This window comes from Pseudorca crassidens, chromosome 2 (assembly GCF_039906515.1).
Source record: "Pseudorca crassidens isolate mPseCra1 chromosome 2, mPseCra1.hap1, whole genome shotgun sequence".
NCBI lineage: Eukaryota > Metazoa > Chordata > Mammalia > Artiodactyla > Delphinidae > Pseudorca > Pseudorca crassidens.
Genome location: NC_090297.1, coordinates 81602060 through 81620527, shown reverse-complemented (window position 1 = coordinate 81620527; position 18468 = coordinate 81602060). Strand labels below are relative to the sequence as shown.

Here is an 18468-nt window from a genome sequence, read left to right as displayed (position 1 = left end):
ACGCCATGAGAAGCTGCGGCCGTCTGGGTATCGAGCGGGCGCGCTCACGCGGGGCCTGAGGGAGCCAAGACCCGGGAGGGTGTGGAAAGGGACTGCTGGCTCCGCCCTCAGTCCCTACCCTTTGTAGGCCGGCGTTTTCCCTTCTGAGAAACGCCCGTCCGCCCCGGCCTTCACCTGGAGTTTCTTCAGGTTCCAGGTTTCCCTGCCAACCACGAGGAGTCCAGGGAGGAAAAGCGGAGCATAGGCGCCTATAACCCACGCCTCCCACGCCTTTTCCAGCCCGAGATCGCCCAGGCAGGGATGGGCGACAAGATCTGGCTGCCCTTCCCGGTGGTCCTCTTGGCCTCTCAGCTGCTGCCTGGGGCGGCCGGCTTCACGCCCTCCTTAGACAGCGACTTCACTTTCACTCTTCCGGCCGGCCAGAAGGAGTGTTTCTACCAGCCCATGCCCCTGAAGGCCTCGCTGGAGATCGAGTACCAAGTAAGTGCAGAGGTTGAGCCAGCCTCCTTCCTTTAGCCTAGCTGCACGTCGTCGCCTCTCACCGGCTTAGAAACTTCTTGTGGACGACCGGGGTGCTGAAGAGGCGAGGGCTGCCCGGAAGAGGCCAGCTCCGCGCCAGCACGCGAGGCGAGGCTCTCCCCGGGGTTGGGGACCGAGAAGTTAGGCGGGACCTGGAACTGACTACCCCCACCCCTCCCCTTTCCTCCGGTCGGAAAGAGGCCAGCTCTGGTGATGTCGGTGGTTTTTCTCTTTGTTTCATAATTCACCTGTGTCTTTTCTAGCCAGTACACGCTTCAATACTGGGAATTTCACAATACAGGCCTAATACACGTTCTCCTTAATCATTGGACGAGATGATGACACTTGGCGTTAATCACCCCCACCACCCTCACTCAATTCCGGTATTGTAAATCTATACTGTCATTGCTTCAGTTAAGGATTTTTGAACTGTGACCATGTGATTATCACTAAATCCTATTTCGGAATATTTTGAAAGGGGCTATTGATGTGTTTAATGGTACATTTCCTTCTCAGTTATATACCCCTTATTTAAAAACCAAATAAGATCTAACTGTATATTAAAACTTTGTCATGTTTCTTTCAGCATTCTAAGCATTTCTCCCATATCATTGTTTTCTTTTTAGTACCTGCGTAATATTATAGGGAATTGCCTTAATTTATGTGGTCATTCTGGTAGAGGGTAATTTCTTAGAAGAAGTCTTGTAAGCTCCAATACAGCAAATTTCGATGTTTCTAAGTAGCACTGGGGGAAAAAAAAAAAAAAGATGCCTTGGTGTGGTTCATCTCTCAATTTTTTTACAAGTTACCTAATTTTTAATCAGATGTTAATTTTTTATAGTTGATGTAGAGAATCTTTTTCAATAACAGGTACTGTCACATATAGAGCAAAATAAAGTTATTTAGAATTTTCCTCTGAAGGAACTTTAGAATTAGATTATTTATAGATGCATAGGATAAGCATAAAGAGTAAAGTATCTAAAGTCACACAGTTAATGAGCAACACTGAGGCAGGAGCTCAGCATTTCTTGATTTCCAGTCCAGTTCAAAAGTTCATTTACTGAAGTTACCATGTGCCAGTAATGGAGAAGTAGAGACAAGGACACGGGGGAAGGGACAAACAACAGAAAGAACCCTTTTCAAGGATCTTAATATTTAAAGGTTACTGGCTCATAAACAACTAATTTCAATGAAGTATGGTTAGATGCTGTTGGAGGAGGGCTTCTTCTCTGGGGTATCAGAAAAGAATTCCTGGAGAAAATAAATTGGAATCTAGAAAGATGCTTAGGTGAAACAGGAATGCCAGGAAGAAGGGGCATTTCAGGAAAAGGATCAGAATGAATAGACAGTTCTGAAAATGCATAGTGTTAGTGTTCTAGCAGTGGGCAATATGTAGTGGACGCTAGAAGTGCTGAGTTTTCGATGGACCTTTAAGACTATAAAGTCTAGGGTGGGAGTAGAAGAAAGAGGTTGGAGAGGTCAGGAGGCTGGATCGTGGATCATGAATCTTAGCTTGTGTGCCATGCTGAGTAGCTCTGACCTTTGTCTGTATAAGGGCCATTGAAGATTAAGTAGTGTGGTAACTGTCAAAAATGTTTTACAGTGTGGAAGATGGATTTAAAGAGGGCAAAATTAGAGGTAAGGAAACCAAATGGGGTTAGAGAAATAGTCTAGATAAGAAAACAATTTTTATTGTTCAAAATTCATCAGTATTTACTGAGGTATTAGGAGAGAAATCTATTTTAAACTACTGACCTCTTATGATTGAGAGCTCCAGCTGTAGGAAAAAAATGCCTGGGCTGAAATCCTGACTCTGGCACTTACTACCTGTGTGATCTTGAGCAAGTTACTTAACCCCATACTTTTAAAATAGAGAAAATAATAGTAAGAGTTGATTTGAAACAATTAGTTAATAAGTGTTCATATACCATCCCTGACACATAGTAAATGTTCAATATATGTTAGTTTTTTTACGTTTACACTTCTAGATTTATATAGGTGGTATGGCTTAGCTTTATACTTTGCATCTTTAATCACTCAAAGGGACTATTCCCCTAAAGCATTCTGCCTAAACAATTTGTTTTGATTGAGGAAAGAAGTAAAATCATTAAATGTCTGTAGTCCTAGACAATGTTAGAAGGGTTTAAAGGGTAGAAATCATCTTCAACCCTTTGTCTGCATTTTCCAGCTCTGTGATTAATTTTCCAATAACTACAAGCTACTGGGTTTTGTCTTAGTTTTTAAAATGTCAGGGAACAGACTTTCTAGACATTGCCCTTGGCTTACTGTGACATATCGAAAAATTTTAACCGTTTCACACATTTTGGGTTTAAGAGGACACTTTTAGGATAATTGACCAGCCCCACAATATATTAAGTTCTTGAAATTTTGAAGTGTCAATATATATATCTTATGAATAGATCATTCATTTAAATTTTTAAATCGTTGAGTGCTTAATTTGTGTAAGCTTTATGCTAGATACTACAGATACAATGGTGAGTAAAAATATAGTCCGTGCACTCATGCAGTCTAGTTAAGAGGATAGACATTAATCAAATTATTACACAAATAAGTGTGATATTAGAACTCTAATAAGTGCTATGAAGTGAAGTGCATAAGCTATGAGAGTGTTTAATAGAAGGACTTGATTTCACAGTGGGAATTGAGAGAAGACATCCCAGAAGAAGTGGAGTTCAGATCTGTAGAAGAATCAGGCTTACTAGGGATAAGGGGGTGGAGCAAGGTGATGGATAAAAAGAACAGCATGTGGCAATCCAAGGCTTTGAGGAAGAAGACTGAAGAACACACCTTTGAGGGACTGGAAGACTATGACAGAAAGGTGAAAGTGGGACTCGTCCATCATGATCCATTGAAGTCACTGGGAAGTTTAGTTTTAGATTTATGGTATTGTTTTATTTTATATTTTAGATAGATATTTTGTATATTTTAAAATTAGATTCTGTATTTTTATTTATTTATTTATTTTTGCGGTGCGTGGGCCTCTCAGTGTTGTGGCCTCTTCCGTTGCGGAGCACAGGCTCCGGACACCCAGGCTCAGCGGCCATGGCTCACGGGCCCAGCCGCTCCGCGGCACGTGGGATCCTCCCGGACCGGGGCACGAACCCGCGTCCCCTGCAATGGCAGGCGGACTCCTAACCACTGCGCCACCAGGGAAGCCCAGCTTCTGTATTTTTAAATACCATTTTTAATGATTTCATTAAGCCTGACAGTCACTACCAATAATATCTTTTGTTTTACTGAAGTCTTTGCTTAGTTTTGTCACATTACTTACTTTTTGATTTAATGATATGGTTTTTGGTTTTTGGAGGAGAACCTTGAGTAATTCTTTCAGAACGCTTTGAGTCCTTGGATATCTGAAAATGGCTTTACCTTTTGCTTTCTCTTCAGTAAATATAATTTTTTACTTGGAAAAATTGAAGACATGGCTCCCTTGTGTATATATGCAAGAATGCTGATGCCATCCCAGTTCTTGTTATTTTGTAGTTCTCTACTACTACTCTTTGGAAGTTTCTAGGTTCTTTTTAAATCCTTTGGAAAAGTCACTAGGATTTTTGGATCTTTTTTCATTTATCCTGCTTCACATCTATTAGACTCTTGCAGTCTAAAGATTTTTATCTTTTGGAGCAGAACTTTTTATTCTCTTATTTGATAACTTCCTCTCCATTTCTCTTGGTTCTCTCTTTTTGAAATGCTTTATTAGGTGGGTATTTGAAATCTTTAGCTCTGTCCTTCATAAAGTTCTTACCATTTCCCTCATACTTTTCATCTATACTTTTTCACCTTGTTGTGAGAATTCCTTGGCTCCTTTTAGTTCTCTGATTTTTAGTCTCCATCCATGCCCATTCTGCTGTCATTACATTTGCTAAAGCTTTATTTGGGCAATCACATTTTTGGTTTTTCTAAGAACTTTTTCATATCAGCATCTTCATTTTCTGTAGATTTTTACATTCTTGAATTTCTCTGAGGATGTATATTACATTTATCTGAGAAAACATATTTTTAAGTCTGTTTACATTATTTTTTCAGAATTTGATCCTATGAGAAAAACCAATAACATGAAAGAGAGGGCATCAGTTTCAACAAATATTTGGTGTCTCTCTAGTCTGTTTTGAGAATTTTGAGATTGATAGATATTGGTAGCTAGATGTATTCTTTGCTCAGTGGAATATCTTCCAGAAATTCCTTACTCTTCAAATCCTTTAACAGCTTTCCTAGATTTCCAATCTATATAAATAGATTATTTATATCGTTATGTTTTCTTCATTTCATTGGGATTTAAAGAAGAAAAAAACTATGTATATTTAGCTAGCCATTTGAAACCAGTTCTGTTGATCAGTAAGTACAGCACAAGAATAGGTAATCTATCATTCCATTAAAGCCACCAAGAAAAATAAAATGGAGTTATACAAGAAAAAGAGTAGCCTCTGAAGGCAGATGGCTGAGTTCAAATTTTGACCATGCCAGTTATTTACCATATCACCTTAGGCAACCTTCTCTGTGCCTGTTTTCTGTGGGTTTTGTTTTTTTAGGCTAAAATGAAAATAATAGAACCTTCCTTTTAGAGTTGTTGTGAGGAATAAATCCACATAAAGCACTTAAAACAATGTGTGGCATAAAATGTAATTGTTAGCTGCCATCATCATTATCATCATTATCATCATCATCATTGGGACATTTTGAGATTGTAAAGGAACAGGTACTTTCCTGTTTCCTGTACTTATTCTTTGGCCAATAAGTAAATAGCCTGCTTGGAATATATAGTTCATATTGGGAAATAATAGGTATTGCTTGAAAAAGTCAGTTGGAATCAGATCATAGAGGCCTTGAGTTCCAGGCTAAGAAGTAGCTAGTTATTATTTTATTGAGGAGGAAACAAACTCAGAAAAGTTACATAGCAAGCCCTAAATTGCCCAAGGAAAAGGGTATACCAACTGAACTACCTTCTGTGTTTCTACTCTACAGGGCCTCTGTTTTAAGAAGATTATTTCAGTAATACCCGTAAGACCTAAATTTAAGTGATGGCAACAGGAATTAGCAAGAAAGGGACAAGTTCCAAAAATGAATGGAATTGAACCAAATGGTCTTTCTGCTCCTTTTTAGCCCTAACATGAGTCTTTTCACTTTCTTACCCCTCTAGGTTTAGAAATGAAATCTTTTCCTCATATGATCTACTTAATATAGCTTTTTATTTTTAGAATTTGTAAAATGTGCTCTTCTCTTCTATGCCTTCCTACAGGTTTTAGATGGAGCAGGATTAGATATTGATTTCCATCTTGCCTCTCCAAAAGGAAGAACCTTAGTTTTTGAACAAAGAAAATCAGATGGAGTTCACACGTAAGTAATCTCTTAGTTGGGTTCCTTGATCTGAATACCAGTGGGCACAGGAAAATTAGCACATTTGATACTAAATGTCAGCATTAAATGATTCCATATGAACATTTTAAACAGTCCTTGTTAGTGATCTATCTTAAACTAAAATGTCGTTCATTAATCTTATCTTTTTGTTTAGGCATTTTCTTTTGATCTTGACTAAGTTTTTGTTTTTTTTTGTTTTTTGCTTTGGTTAATGAGTATACCATAGGTACTGCATTCAATCTATTGTGGCATTTTAAACCTGCCCTTCTGGCTAGCACAGGCTTTTTCTATTTTAACTATAAGTTACTGTTCCAGGTATATATCTTAAAGTTTCTTGAACTACTGGCTATATCATTTTTGCCCATTGTTTTCTTAAAACAACAGTACAGTAATACATCTTTGTGTTTGTGTAAATTTTTATTTTACTCGAACCTCATTCTTTTTAGATAATTAGAAGATCTGAAAGTAAAAGATCTGACCATAGGAAACCATATAGAAATAAAATACTTTTTATAACTCTGAGTTTAGAGTTTGATAAAAGCCCATATATTGTATCTCTTATATCTCATTTCTCTTTTTTCATATCTCACTGGTAGTTCCTTATTTCATTCTATTATTTTACTGCAGCACTTTGTTTACTCAGTATTGTTATCGTGTTTAAACTGTGAGTATATAGGAATAAGATCAAATACAGAATGTTTAATATTTGCCATAAACTAGACTTTGCATTTTATATGCTTCTAAATTAATCATTCCAACCCACTGTGAGAGATAGATTCTTTGATTTCCCAATTCCCATTTTACAGACAAGGAGGCTCAGGGAAATTAAGTAAGTCTGCAGGGATGCACATTTATTAAGAGGAGGAGGCAGGATGAACCCAAATTCTTGCTTTCTACCATACAATGCTTAGAACATCTCTGGCACATAGCACTATGTAAGTACTAGCTATTTATAATCATTGGCCTTTGTTAACCAAAGTACCTGCCATGTAATTGATACTCAGTAAATACTGAATACATGTATGAGTGAACAAGGTGGAGAAAATGTTTCAACCATAATTTTTTAAGTGCTTTTGAAAATGGTCTTACCTATACAGAGCTCTAAAAATAATTTGCATAAACTATTGATAAATAAAATCAGAAGTGGTAATTTAAAAAGTCAGTTAAGATTGATATACCAGAATTAACTATGCTTTCTCTTTGATAGGTGTATGAACAAGAACTAAAAATGTAGTTCACCTTTAAATTTCAGAATATAGAAAATGTATAGAATTTCTGTCAATTTTAATTTCTCTCCAATTTTCTGCTTTCATTTAGAGATAAATTAAAATTAACTGTTAGGGGAAAAAAGGTATCTTATTGCTTTCTTGCATAGAATTACCTCTCATTAAACCATTGGGAGAAAAGAAAGAGTTTATAAGAGTTCACATTTATTGAGTTCTTTTGATGTGCCAGGTCACAGTTCTAATATGCACTTTACATGTATTAATTTTTTTTTAATTCTTCCTTCCCCACAGTCCTATGAGGTACATGATATTATTATCATCTTACCAATGAAGAAATTGAGGCATAGAGCAGTTAAGTACGTTGCTGAAGGTTACACAGCTAATGAACAGCAAAGCCAGGATTTAAGACCAGTCAGTCCAATTCTCTCCTAATCACTACACCAGATTTACAAATCTACTTTCTAAAAATTAGATTTAAACAAAAATTTATCTTTAGCTATATTAACTTTTTAAAGGCAACTAAAATCTCAGTTATACCACCAAAACAGTTTTTTTCTTAAATTAAATTTTAAAACAAATGCTATCCTTCCAGAAGTCAGGGTTAGTAAAAATGTCTCCAGACAGCACCTTAAACTGCTCAATACCTATTTGTCCAGTACTGTCATATATAAAAGCATTTTTCTAGACCACTGAATTAATATTACCTTAACTCACACCATAACATTAATTTTGGACTACTTATGCTAATTCTTTTTCTACTTGAAAGGAAAATTTACTCTATATGCTTTTATTTGGATAATATTTTATATCATTTGTAGTAATAATATTCCTTTCTACTAAAGGTAGTCAACACAAATTTAGAAATTAATATAGGAATGACTACAAAGTAATAAACATCTTTTTTTTGTATACACATGTTGAAGCTCATACATCTGAGTCAGTGCTTCTCAATTTTTTTTCATTTTTACTCCTGTCCCCATACAACCTTTTTTAGGCATTTTTTTCCTCATCATCCGCCATGAAATTTTAATACCGAAGATATACTACATGCCCCCTTTTTTTTTTAACTCTATGTATATCTGTGCTTTATATATAAAAAGAATAGGTACAAAGCTTACCCTTTTTATCCAATTCAGGGTTAAGAATGACTAAATAAAGTTGGGTTAAATAAAATTAAGACTAAACAAAATTAAAAGTTAGATTAAAAAGTTATTAACATTAAATTTAACTTTATATTTTCTGAATAACTTTTAATATAATTTATCATACATTGTGTCCACTACACATGCAAATTAGCAATTTATACACATAATAGCAATGTAATTGAAATTTTTTAAATCATTCCAAATATTTTTCAAGAAAAGTAGAATGATTAAAAAAATTACATTAACTTCTTAAAAAGTACTTTTAGTTACCTTAACTTTTAACTTTTGCTTGATGTGGGAAAATAACTTTAGCTACTCAGTGGTCATTGAGATATTATTGACTTTTTTCCCCAGTGTTTGGCATAATTGGTGATGGTTTGAATAACCTTTGTAAAATTAAATAATAAAATATAAACTAGCTTTATTCAAATCTTCCCCCCAAAATGCAAAGATTAAGAGATAAAATGTATGAAAGCATTGTGTAAATTATGAAGGAATATACAAGTGTTGACTATTTTTATTTATAGTATATATGCTAAAAGCCAATCACATTGCAGAGTAGTTATCTCTTATGCTTAAACAAAAACAGTAAGTCACAAATAGGGGGAAGAAAAACAAGATTGGCTTTGAAGATGAAGATCACACAAGGCTATAGAAGATAATGCAAGGCACCTCAAAAATTGAAGATCAAACATACACATCCACAAGGGAGCCACCGGTATCATTAAGCATGTGTAGGCCACCTCTTGCCCTGTGACTTCTAGATCAAGCAATCAACCAATCAAACGTCCTCCAATCGCAGCTATTTGCTAGCATTTTGTAGCAGTGTTCCTGGACACATTGTGTGTGTCTTCCATGAGCTCATGCTGCTTGTGATATGCCCAAGACAACCCCATGAGAGAAAATTAAATACTAAGGAATACGATGTTGTCATAGGATTTAGCTTTGGAGGGCCACGATACTATTATAGCTTTTTTTTTTTTTTGCCCATCTTGAACCAGTTTTCACCCCTAGGGGGCAGTATCCCCTCATCGAGAATGCATAGTCTAAGTGAATAGTCACATTTGGTGGTTATACGCTTACTGTATCAGTGATGCCATTCATCAGAATACATTGGAAAGTTTTCCTCAGGTGCCCCACATCTAGGTCATATTACATAATGGTCACAACATTTTATTTTGTTTTGTTGCTTTTAATATTGTTCCCCCTGTATCCATACCAGTGTTTGCTTCAGGCTCCTTTCAAAAGTTAAATGAATCCTCAAAAGACAAAGGTTTGTCATGATTGAGGAGACTGCAAAGAATACAGACAGGCTCTGAGCAGTACTGTAGAAAGATCAATTAACTTGAGAGTCAGATATCCAAGCTTCATGTATGCCTATAACAGGCTGTGTGATCATGGGCAAGTATCTTAATCTATGTGAACCTTTTACTCACCTTGAAAAGGTCGATTATGCCTACTTTCAAATATGATGATAAGGATTAAAAGAAATAAAATGTGTCAAAGCATTATGTAAATTATGAAGAGGTATACAAGTATTGGCTATTTTTATTTATCGTATATATGCTAAAATCAAATCACATTGCTGAGTAGTTATCTCTTATGCTTAAACACAACAGTTAAGTCAGAAATAAGGGGAAGAAAAGGATGGAGATTGGCTTAAAAGATGAGACTCACATGTTGTTCAGAAGGTTGTAGGAAATAATATAAGCTGCCTCCAAATTTAAGCGACCTAGCATATTGGGGATAAGCAAAGTTCAAAATCATTTAGACCAACCTTCGTGAATAGTTACAACGAAAACTAAAACACAGGTTGAACTTTGTTTTTTGTGGCCAGCAGTAGTAAATGTCATTAGCCTGTGCAATATTTTGTTTGTTAAAGTTTCTCTCCACAAAAATATCAGAAAGCTATTTTGCTAAATTAACTCGGCCCAGGTCAATTATCTTGAATGTAAAGACAAGATCATAAGTTGTTATGAGTGGCACTTATTCAGTAAAGGTAGTGCCACTGCGAGTAAAACTCTGGTTCTTGGACACTGAACTCATCCCTAATTTTTGTAAACTATTACAAAGATGTACTTAATCCAAAGGGGCCTAGAAGAAAGCATTTAGGACAGTCCATCACTGCTTTTGAAAACAAAGCAAAACTCACTTTACAGATTAATCTCAAAGGGGAGGTTTGTAGTGATAGTTCCATATGAATTGAACTCATTATAGATTACTTTTAATAATGTATAAATATTAAGGTTCATTGTGAGGTATCATGTATCTAAGTTTTTAATCCTGTTTTCTTCCGAAAGTTAGGTCAAGCTCATTTGCCCAATTTACTGAGTAAATGCCAAGCACATCTAAGTTGCAAGTACTTGAATATATATTTCCAGATTGCTGGTTTCCCAAGAAATTTTAAATTGTCTTTCAATACTAAGGAAGTCTTTCCATCAGTAACCTGTCCAATTATTATAAACCATGTTATTCCTTCTCTTTTACAGTAGTCTTTTCTTTTGATCCCAGATGGAAGTACAGATAACTGAAGACATGTCCTCTTTTTCATACAGGATAGAGACTGAAGGTGGTGACTACATGTTCTGCTTTGATAATACATTCAGCACCATTTCTGAGAAGGTGATTTTCTTTGAATTAATCCTGGATAATATGGGAGAACAGGAGCAAGAACAAGAGGACTGGAAGAAATACATTACTGGCACAGATATGTTGGATATGAAATTGGAAGACATTCTGGTCAGTATGGTTTAATAAAATAATAAAAATTACTAACATCTAGAGACCTTAGTATGGATAGGCACTGAGCTAGGCATTTTATTTGCATTATCTCACCTAATGCTTGCTTAATTCTATGAGGATTATTATCTCCATCTTTCCAATGAGGAAAATTATGGATTAGGGATATTTTGTAACGTCTCTGTCACAGAACCAGAGAGAGAGAGAACTAGAATTTGGACACAGACTCTTAACTGCAGAACTCCCTTAGAATGTTCACAAACAGAAGACTGTAATAATGATCTGCAGAACACTTGCACATATAATAAAACTGAGTAATTTGTAAACACTTAAGATGTACAGGCATTTTTTCCCACACCATAGTTTTTATAATATGAAATTTGATATTACTTAATTTGGGGAACACTGTTAGCATTACCTAGCAGAAACTAGCACTACACTTAGGAGTAAAAGCTTTTAGATTATGGCTTCTTGGCTTGAATTGCTTTATGCGCTATCTATCATAAACATGCATAATGAAACGTGCATGTATAAGAACCTACTTGCTAATAATAGTACTGCCAGTGATGGGGAGAAAGATCATTACCCTTCGGCCACAGCTAGATGTAATAAAATGATAGAATTCTCAGTGATATTTATAAATAGTGTATATACCTGTGTTATAGAACTTTCTACAGGAGAAATAATGTGATTATTCCATGTTTGAAACTATATAACCTCTAATACTCTTATAACCTGAACTTTTTTTTTATAATATATTTTGATCACTTTGAGATTTCTTAGGAAAGCAACTATCAAATTATGAGACATACTGTAGATCAGTTAGCTTAAGAAGTCAGAAAATTAAATGATCATATCATATGTGTAATTCCTTAGTGACTGAGCTCTCCGAGCCTTGGTTTCCTATTGTCCTCGGGGATAATACCTCGAGTTGTTGTGAGGATAAAATGTGATATGGCATGTATATAAATGGTTTAAACAGAGCCTGGCACACAATAAATACTAGTTTTCTTACCTTCTCCATTGGTGTCACTGTGAATACAAACAAAGGATTAAGCTTAATTGGCATGAATTTTTACCATGAAAATTTTGATCTCATCATTTCATATGTATACTAAACTTAGTTGAATTTTAGAACTAGAAGACGACTTAGTTATCATTAGTCCAGCTCCAAACTCCCTTTCCCCTTTCATTCCATTTTATAAGTAAGGAACTGGCTTAAAATGGAAATGATGTATCCATAGTTTCACAACTAGTCCAGTCTTCTTCCCACTCATTTTGTAAATCTCAATCATATTAATATATTCTCCCATTTTAAATTTATATTGCCAACAAGAGCAAACTAGAAGTAGTTGTAAATTTTGTTAGTACTTCACTGCATTCTCAAGAGATTGACTTCATTCACAATTAAACAAAATGACCAGAAAGTTCAGATTTAAATATGGCTTAAAATACTTGGTCTTTTTTGAAAAAAAATAAAATGTCTTTCAGGAGATTTTTCGTTTACTCCCCCCACCCCAAAATTTGTATCACAACAGCAAACTTGAATAAATAATTTTATACTTGACTATCATCGTCATGATATTGAAAAGTACTATGGATGGTCTTTTTATTTGGGGATCTGAATCCCATATTCTTCTGGAAAATATACCATTGCTTTACAAATGTGCCCATATGATAACTATTATATTTTGTAGTTTTGTAGGTTTAGCAGAGCAGTCTGCAATTTTGAGTATTTTTTTTGCATTTAAATGAGGATTTTAAGCAAGGTGACTATCCAGGAAAATCTGTTCCTAGTATTTTCTTATTTTTGCCATCAATACTTTTTGAATTTCGAATCTCAACTTTACTTTATATTCATGTAAACCTTTTATAGTTTTTAAATCACTTCTCACCAGGACCCTACTATAAAAAGTTTTTTCAGAAGATGTGCAACTTAGAATGCATCTTGATAAGCTTGTTTTATAAATGAGATCTTGGAACATTTTTGTATTAAAAACAGATTATATTTTTTATGGTTGTTAGGGCTAAGAAGATAATGTATATAAAATTACTGGCACTATAGCACTCAAATGTATTTTCACATTATTTTCAATTCACAGTAGCTTTGTTCATTTTTAAAATAACTAATTATAAACAATAATTTAAATACATCATGAGAACTATTACATAAACTTTATATAATGAAGATCTTTAGGTAATCTAAGTAGTACCCACCCCTTAATTAAAATTGTGTTTGGATATTAAACTAGTAAGAGTACTGTGAAGCACATTTTTAAATTAACTTAAAATTACTGAGCATTCTTTCACAATAATTTTTTTTTTTTTATCTCCAGGAGTCCATCAACAGTATCAAGTCCAGACTAAGCAAAAGTGGTCATATCCAAACTCTGCTTAGAGCATTTGAAGCTCGTGATCGAAACATACAAGAAAGCAACTTTGATAGAGTAAATTTCTGGTCTATGGTTAATTTAGTGGTAATGGTGGTAGTGTCAGCCATTCAAGTATATATGCTTAAGAGTCTATTTGAAGATAAGAGGAAAAGTAGAACTTAAAACTCCAAAGTAGAGTACTTAACATTCAAAAAAAGGGGCAGAAAAATGCAATAAACTGTTACAGTCAAGACCATTAATAGTTGCTTGCAAAACGTTTTCAGGCATTACCATAAGTGTGAAATAAATATTAATTTTAACGTGAAAGGAAAGGCTTCACTTTCATCTGTGCAAGTAATCTTATTGTTCCAGTTGTACTTAAGTGTATAACAAGTATTTTGCAGGTATAAATGAATGAAGCCATATTAATAACGGCAGTTTCCTACATTTGAAAAAATTTTGCAAATGCCATAGGTGATTTAAATAAATGAACTTTGGGCCTAAATGTAACACTGAACTATGTTTTTAAAAGATTGTTACCCAGAAGTTTCTTTGTAAATGTGGCAATTACAAATTAACTGTAGAAGTTTTTCAATATATTAAGTTATAAATCATCTGAGAATTACCTAATCATGGATATCTTTAGAAGACAAAGACTCAACTTTTCTCTTTTTACATATGTATCTCCTAAATGTAAATAGAAACATAGCTGTGAAAAACAGATATGTGGGATTTTTATAACCAAATATATTTCATTTTAATAGCAAATAGTTTTATATACCTAGCTTACATTCCCAAAAGCTGACATTTTGAATAATTCTTAAAAATGCTAAGTCATACTTATTAAAATTAGGACAGATTTTCTCTTTGAAGAATAAAGATTGCTCCCAGTCTCTATAGGAATACATTCTGTCTAATCCTTAACCAAAATATAGATTTTAAAATTAAATGTGAGGGAAAATCATTTTATTTTTATATTATCAACAGTGTTATGTTAGTTTTAACGTGTTTACTGACTTGGATAATACATTAATACCAGCAGTTGTGAAGGAAATATTGCTAAAAGGATCTGGACCTAATGTAAGTAAATATCACTTTTGTGTTCTCAAAATCAGTAAGAAAAGAATAAACTCAATATAAAAGAATTTAGAGAATATCCTTTCAAAATAAATTTCACTTAAACTATAAATAAAGTATTTGGAATCTGATTGGCTCATAATGACTCAATCCTAGTATAAATTATGAGATTAATTTCCAGTTAACTGGAAGAAACTGGGTTTTATTTTTTTACAATTGTTTTATTCTGTTTTGAATTATCATTTATAAGTATTCAGGTACATTTTACAAAACATAAGCCCTACTGGGTATAAATTTTATTTTTATTACAACTTTATTACAACTTTCATAAAGTGACCTTTCTGATCACTTTATTTGACATTCAGATAAGGATTAGAAACCCACAGAAGTTTAAAAACTCAATATGTGAATAACCCTATAGTCTCTGCCATCCTGTCTTACTCAAGTACTAATAATTTAATGAATTAAATAGAATTTTTAGGTTATACCCGTTTGTAATATTGTTTATGACATATACAAGTTAGAAACAATCAACTTATAAACTTGAGTGTAGAACAACCTCTGTGGGTTAGTACTGCTGGAATTCTTAATAAGCAATAATGATATCCAGAGAGAATGCTTTCATCTATAATTTACACTCAAGAGTGGTACAAAAAGAGATATTTCCCTCCTTCTTATATATTTCCCTCTATTCTTCTTCAGAAAAGAAGTTTAGATTTCCCAACTCTGAAGCTTTTTAAAAATGAGATAAGGTATTATTACCTTAATTGGTCAAGAAAATGCTCCTAAGTGTCCAGGAGTAGCCCCTATAACACATGCAAAACAAGGGCCAATAAGATTTTTGCCTATGAAGAGCCCTCCTTTTTCCCCTTCTGATACACTCATAATAAGAAGCAAACTTAAAGTACTATAGCTAATAAAACAGTACAGATATAAACTACTGCATCTTTTCTATAAAACTGTGATTAAGAATTCTACCTCTTACGTATAGCTGGTTACTGTACTGTACTGATTCTTTACCTAACAATAAATTTGTTACATCACCTTCTACATATGATTTGTGTCACTGATTTTAAACCATTGATTCAGTAACTTACTGTATAATAATGGCCTTATTTAGAAAACAAAGAATTTAAGAATATTGAGGACAATTTTATTTTTATAGACAAAGTGAAAAGAAGAGATTATTTAAGAAGCATGTTACCTGTATTAACCAAAAAGTAAAATCTGTAAGCACATTTGTACTAAATTCTTTAATATTTCTAAAGGAATATTGTTTATCTGCCTCATATGGTTTTTTTAATGTCAGTATTGTTTTGACATTAAAATTATGCTAAAACTGAGTAAGCTATTTATCACTTAACAGCTTATTTTGTCTTCAGTTTTTAATCATATAAACTTTTAAAATACTACAATATTTAACTGAGGCCTAGAGTTTCACTATGATTTGCATTTGGATTATTAATGATTGCTATTCTTTCATGTGAATGTCAAGATATAGAGGATAAGTGGTTGAAATAGCACTGAAATGATAAACTGAAATGTAATTTTATGCTATGTATGTTTATCCTTCTTAAGCATTATTATGTCCTAAAATTTACAATAATTGAGTACCTATAATTCTGTGCCTTCCCAAAGAAAATTCTTTATCTGAAAATTTCAAAGATATTGGTTCAGCATGTAATGGTTTTTCAATTGAAGTGTAATAATGCACAATCAGTGTTGCTCAAATTGCTTTATAATTATGAACAGACACAGCCGTATTAAATAAGCATTGAATACTGTGCTGAGTATATATAATAAAAATTACAATCAAAGAATGTCTTATTTATCTACCAGTCATTGTAAATGCTGTCTAATCCTTAAAGCCTTCATTGATTTCATCTTAACCAAGTGTGCTCTCCCTTCCATTTGAAAACCCATACGTCTCTGCACTTTTTATTGTATATCATTCTACCCTGCATTAGACTTCTGTTTATATATGTACTTATTCTTCTGTTGCCCAAACATGCATTGTAACTAAAAGGTGCTCAAAATACAGGGGCAAAGATCATCAGTTCTGAAAGTCTGGGATGCTAAATAAGCTAAATAAGCTTGTTCCAGTCTTCTACCCCACTGAAGAAATTGATTGTTTAGGACTGGAATTTGGCTCCAGAATCTTAATTTTTCACCCACGCAATTTGGGATTCTGGTGTCCACATTATCGTTGGACCATATGCTAACTGGGTGAACTTGGGAAATCAAAACTCCTTTGAACCTATTTCTTCATTTGTATAGCTATTTTAAGTAACATCTTAAAACTCAGTTAAAAGAGCATTAAGAGAGTCTAGTGCTTGGTGAAGTTGGTATATTATTGGTGATTTCCTTCATACTATTTAGACAAGCCACTCTTCCCCCACAAGCTGGTAGAATTCCTTAGGCACCTTTCTGGTTCTGCACGCCCATCACTTTCAGGTGTCTGGGCTTCTGGAAGGCTTGTGTCATTAGACAATGGATATACAGTTAATGTGTATCTAGGAGAATGATACAATAAAGAATCCACACCTAAGATGACATCATCTGAGAACGAGCATATCATGGATGCCAGATCCCTGCATCTAGAAGAAAAGGTGAGGAAATGCAGGGCAGGGAAAAAAATCAGAGGTCTTCAATGACCATGAGTCAACAGCAAAATGAACAATGAGAATCAGTTATCCAACAGTGAAATGAACTCCCTTATATATAAAGAAAGCAACTACTCCCCAGTCTTGGAAGTTTTCAAGTGGCAATAATGATCAGACATAAAAGGGATTACTTCTACATCTGGTGTAAAATGGAAGGATGGACTAACAAAACTACACTTTATACTCCTATTTCAATTTTAAAAGCAGTAAGTAATACTGTCTAATCCTTAAAGGATTAGGAGAAAGCTGAAAGAAAAGGCCAGGGTTTCAAAAGACACATTGTAGAGTTCTATTTTGCTGGATTCTTGCTTGGTGTTAAAAAACAAATTGCAAACAAAATTTAAAACACAATACCGTTTATAATTACTCCAAAGAAAATGACATACTTAGGTATAAATCTAACAGAACATGTACAGGATCAGTATGATAAAAATTATCAAATGGCTGGTAGAAGAAAGACCTAAATAAATGGAGAAACATACCATGTTCAAAGGTTGGAAGGCTCAACATAGTAAAAAGATCAATTCTTCCCTAAATTGTTCTATAAATTTAACATTAATTCTTATCAAAATCCAGCAAGGTTTTTTTGTAGACAAGGACAAGCTTATTCTAAAATTTATATGGAATGGAAAGGCAAAAGAATAAGGTAATTTTGAAAAAGAATAAAGTCTACCTATATTAAGGCTTACCTTATAGCTATAGTAATCAACACGGTGTGGTACTGGTGGAGGGACAGACACATAGATCAACAGAACAGACATTCTAGAATACACCAAGTCCAACTGATTTTTCACAATGGTGCAAAAGCAATTCAATAGGGAAAAGACAGCCTTTTAAACAAATGGTGCTGGAGCAACTGAGACAAACACAGGTAAAAACATGAACTTACCCAATAAAGATGTTAAAAAAAAAAAACATGAACTTAAATGTTAAAATGATAAAGCTTTTTGAAAAAAATATGAGAAAATCTTCAGCACTTAGGGCTAGACAAAGAAGTTCCACACTTGACACCAAATACATGACCCATAAAAGGAAAAACTGATAAATTGGACCTCCTCAAAAGTAAAATCTTTGCTCCATGAAAAACCCTATTAAGTGATGAAAAATTAAACTACTGATGGGGAGAAAACAGATGCAAATCACATATCCAAAAAAGGACTAGAATATCTAAAGAATTCTCAAAGCCCAACAGTTAAAAAAAAAAAAATTCAATTAGAAAATGACATGAACAGACATTTCACTGAAGAAAATTTGTGGATGGCAAATAAGCACATGAAAATAAGTTTAACATCATTAGCCATTAGGATAATTCAAGTTAAAACCATAAGATATCAGTACACACCTACCAGAA

At 34.0% G+C, this 18468-nt stretch overlaps 2 protein-coding genes across 2 annotated transcripts in view; one reads left to right on the top strand and one right to left on the bottom strand.

Annotated features, from left to right (window-relative positions):
• Positions 1-646, bottom strand: part of CCDC18 (coiled-coil domain containing 18) — a 135100-nt gene extending 134454 nt beyond the window's left edge. Inside the window, exon 1 of the mRNA XM_067726920.1 lies at positions 543-646. The gene's annotated coding sequence lies outside the window, so the exon portion shown is untranslated. The remainder of the gene's footprint in view (positions 1-542) is intronic.
• Positions 11-16274, top strand: TMED5 (transmembrane p24 trafficking protein 5). Its single transcript, XM_067726928.1, has 4 exons — positions 11-480; positions 5777-5874; positions 10822-11005; positions 13342-16274. The coding sequence occupies exons 1-4, from the start codon at positions 301-303 to the stop codon at positions 13558-13560; spliced, it is 681 nt and encodes a 226-aa protein (XP_067583029.1). The 5' UTR covers positions 11-300; the 3' UTR covers positions 13561-16274.
• The last annotated feature ends 2194 nt before the right edge of the window (positions 16275-18468 follow it).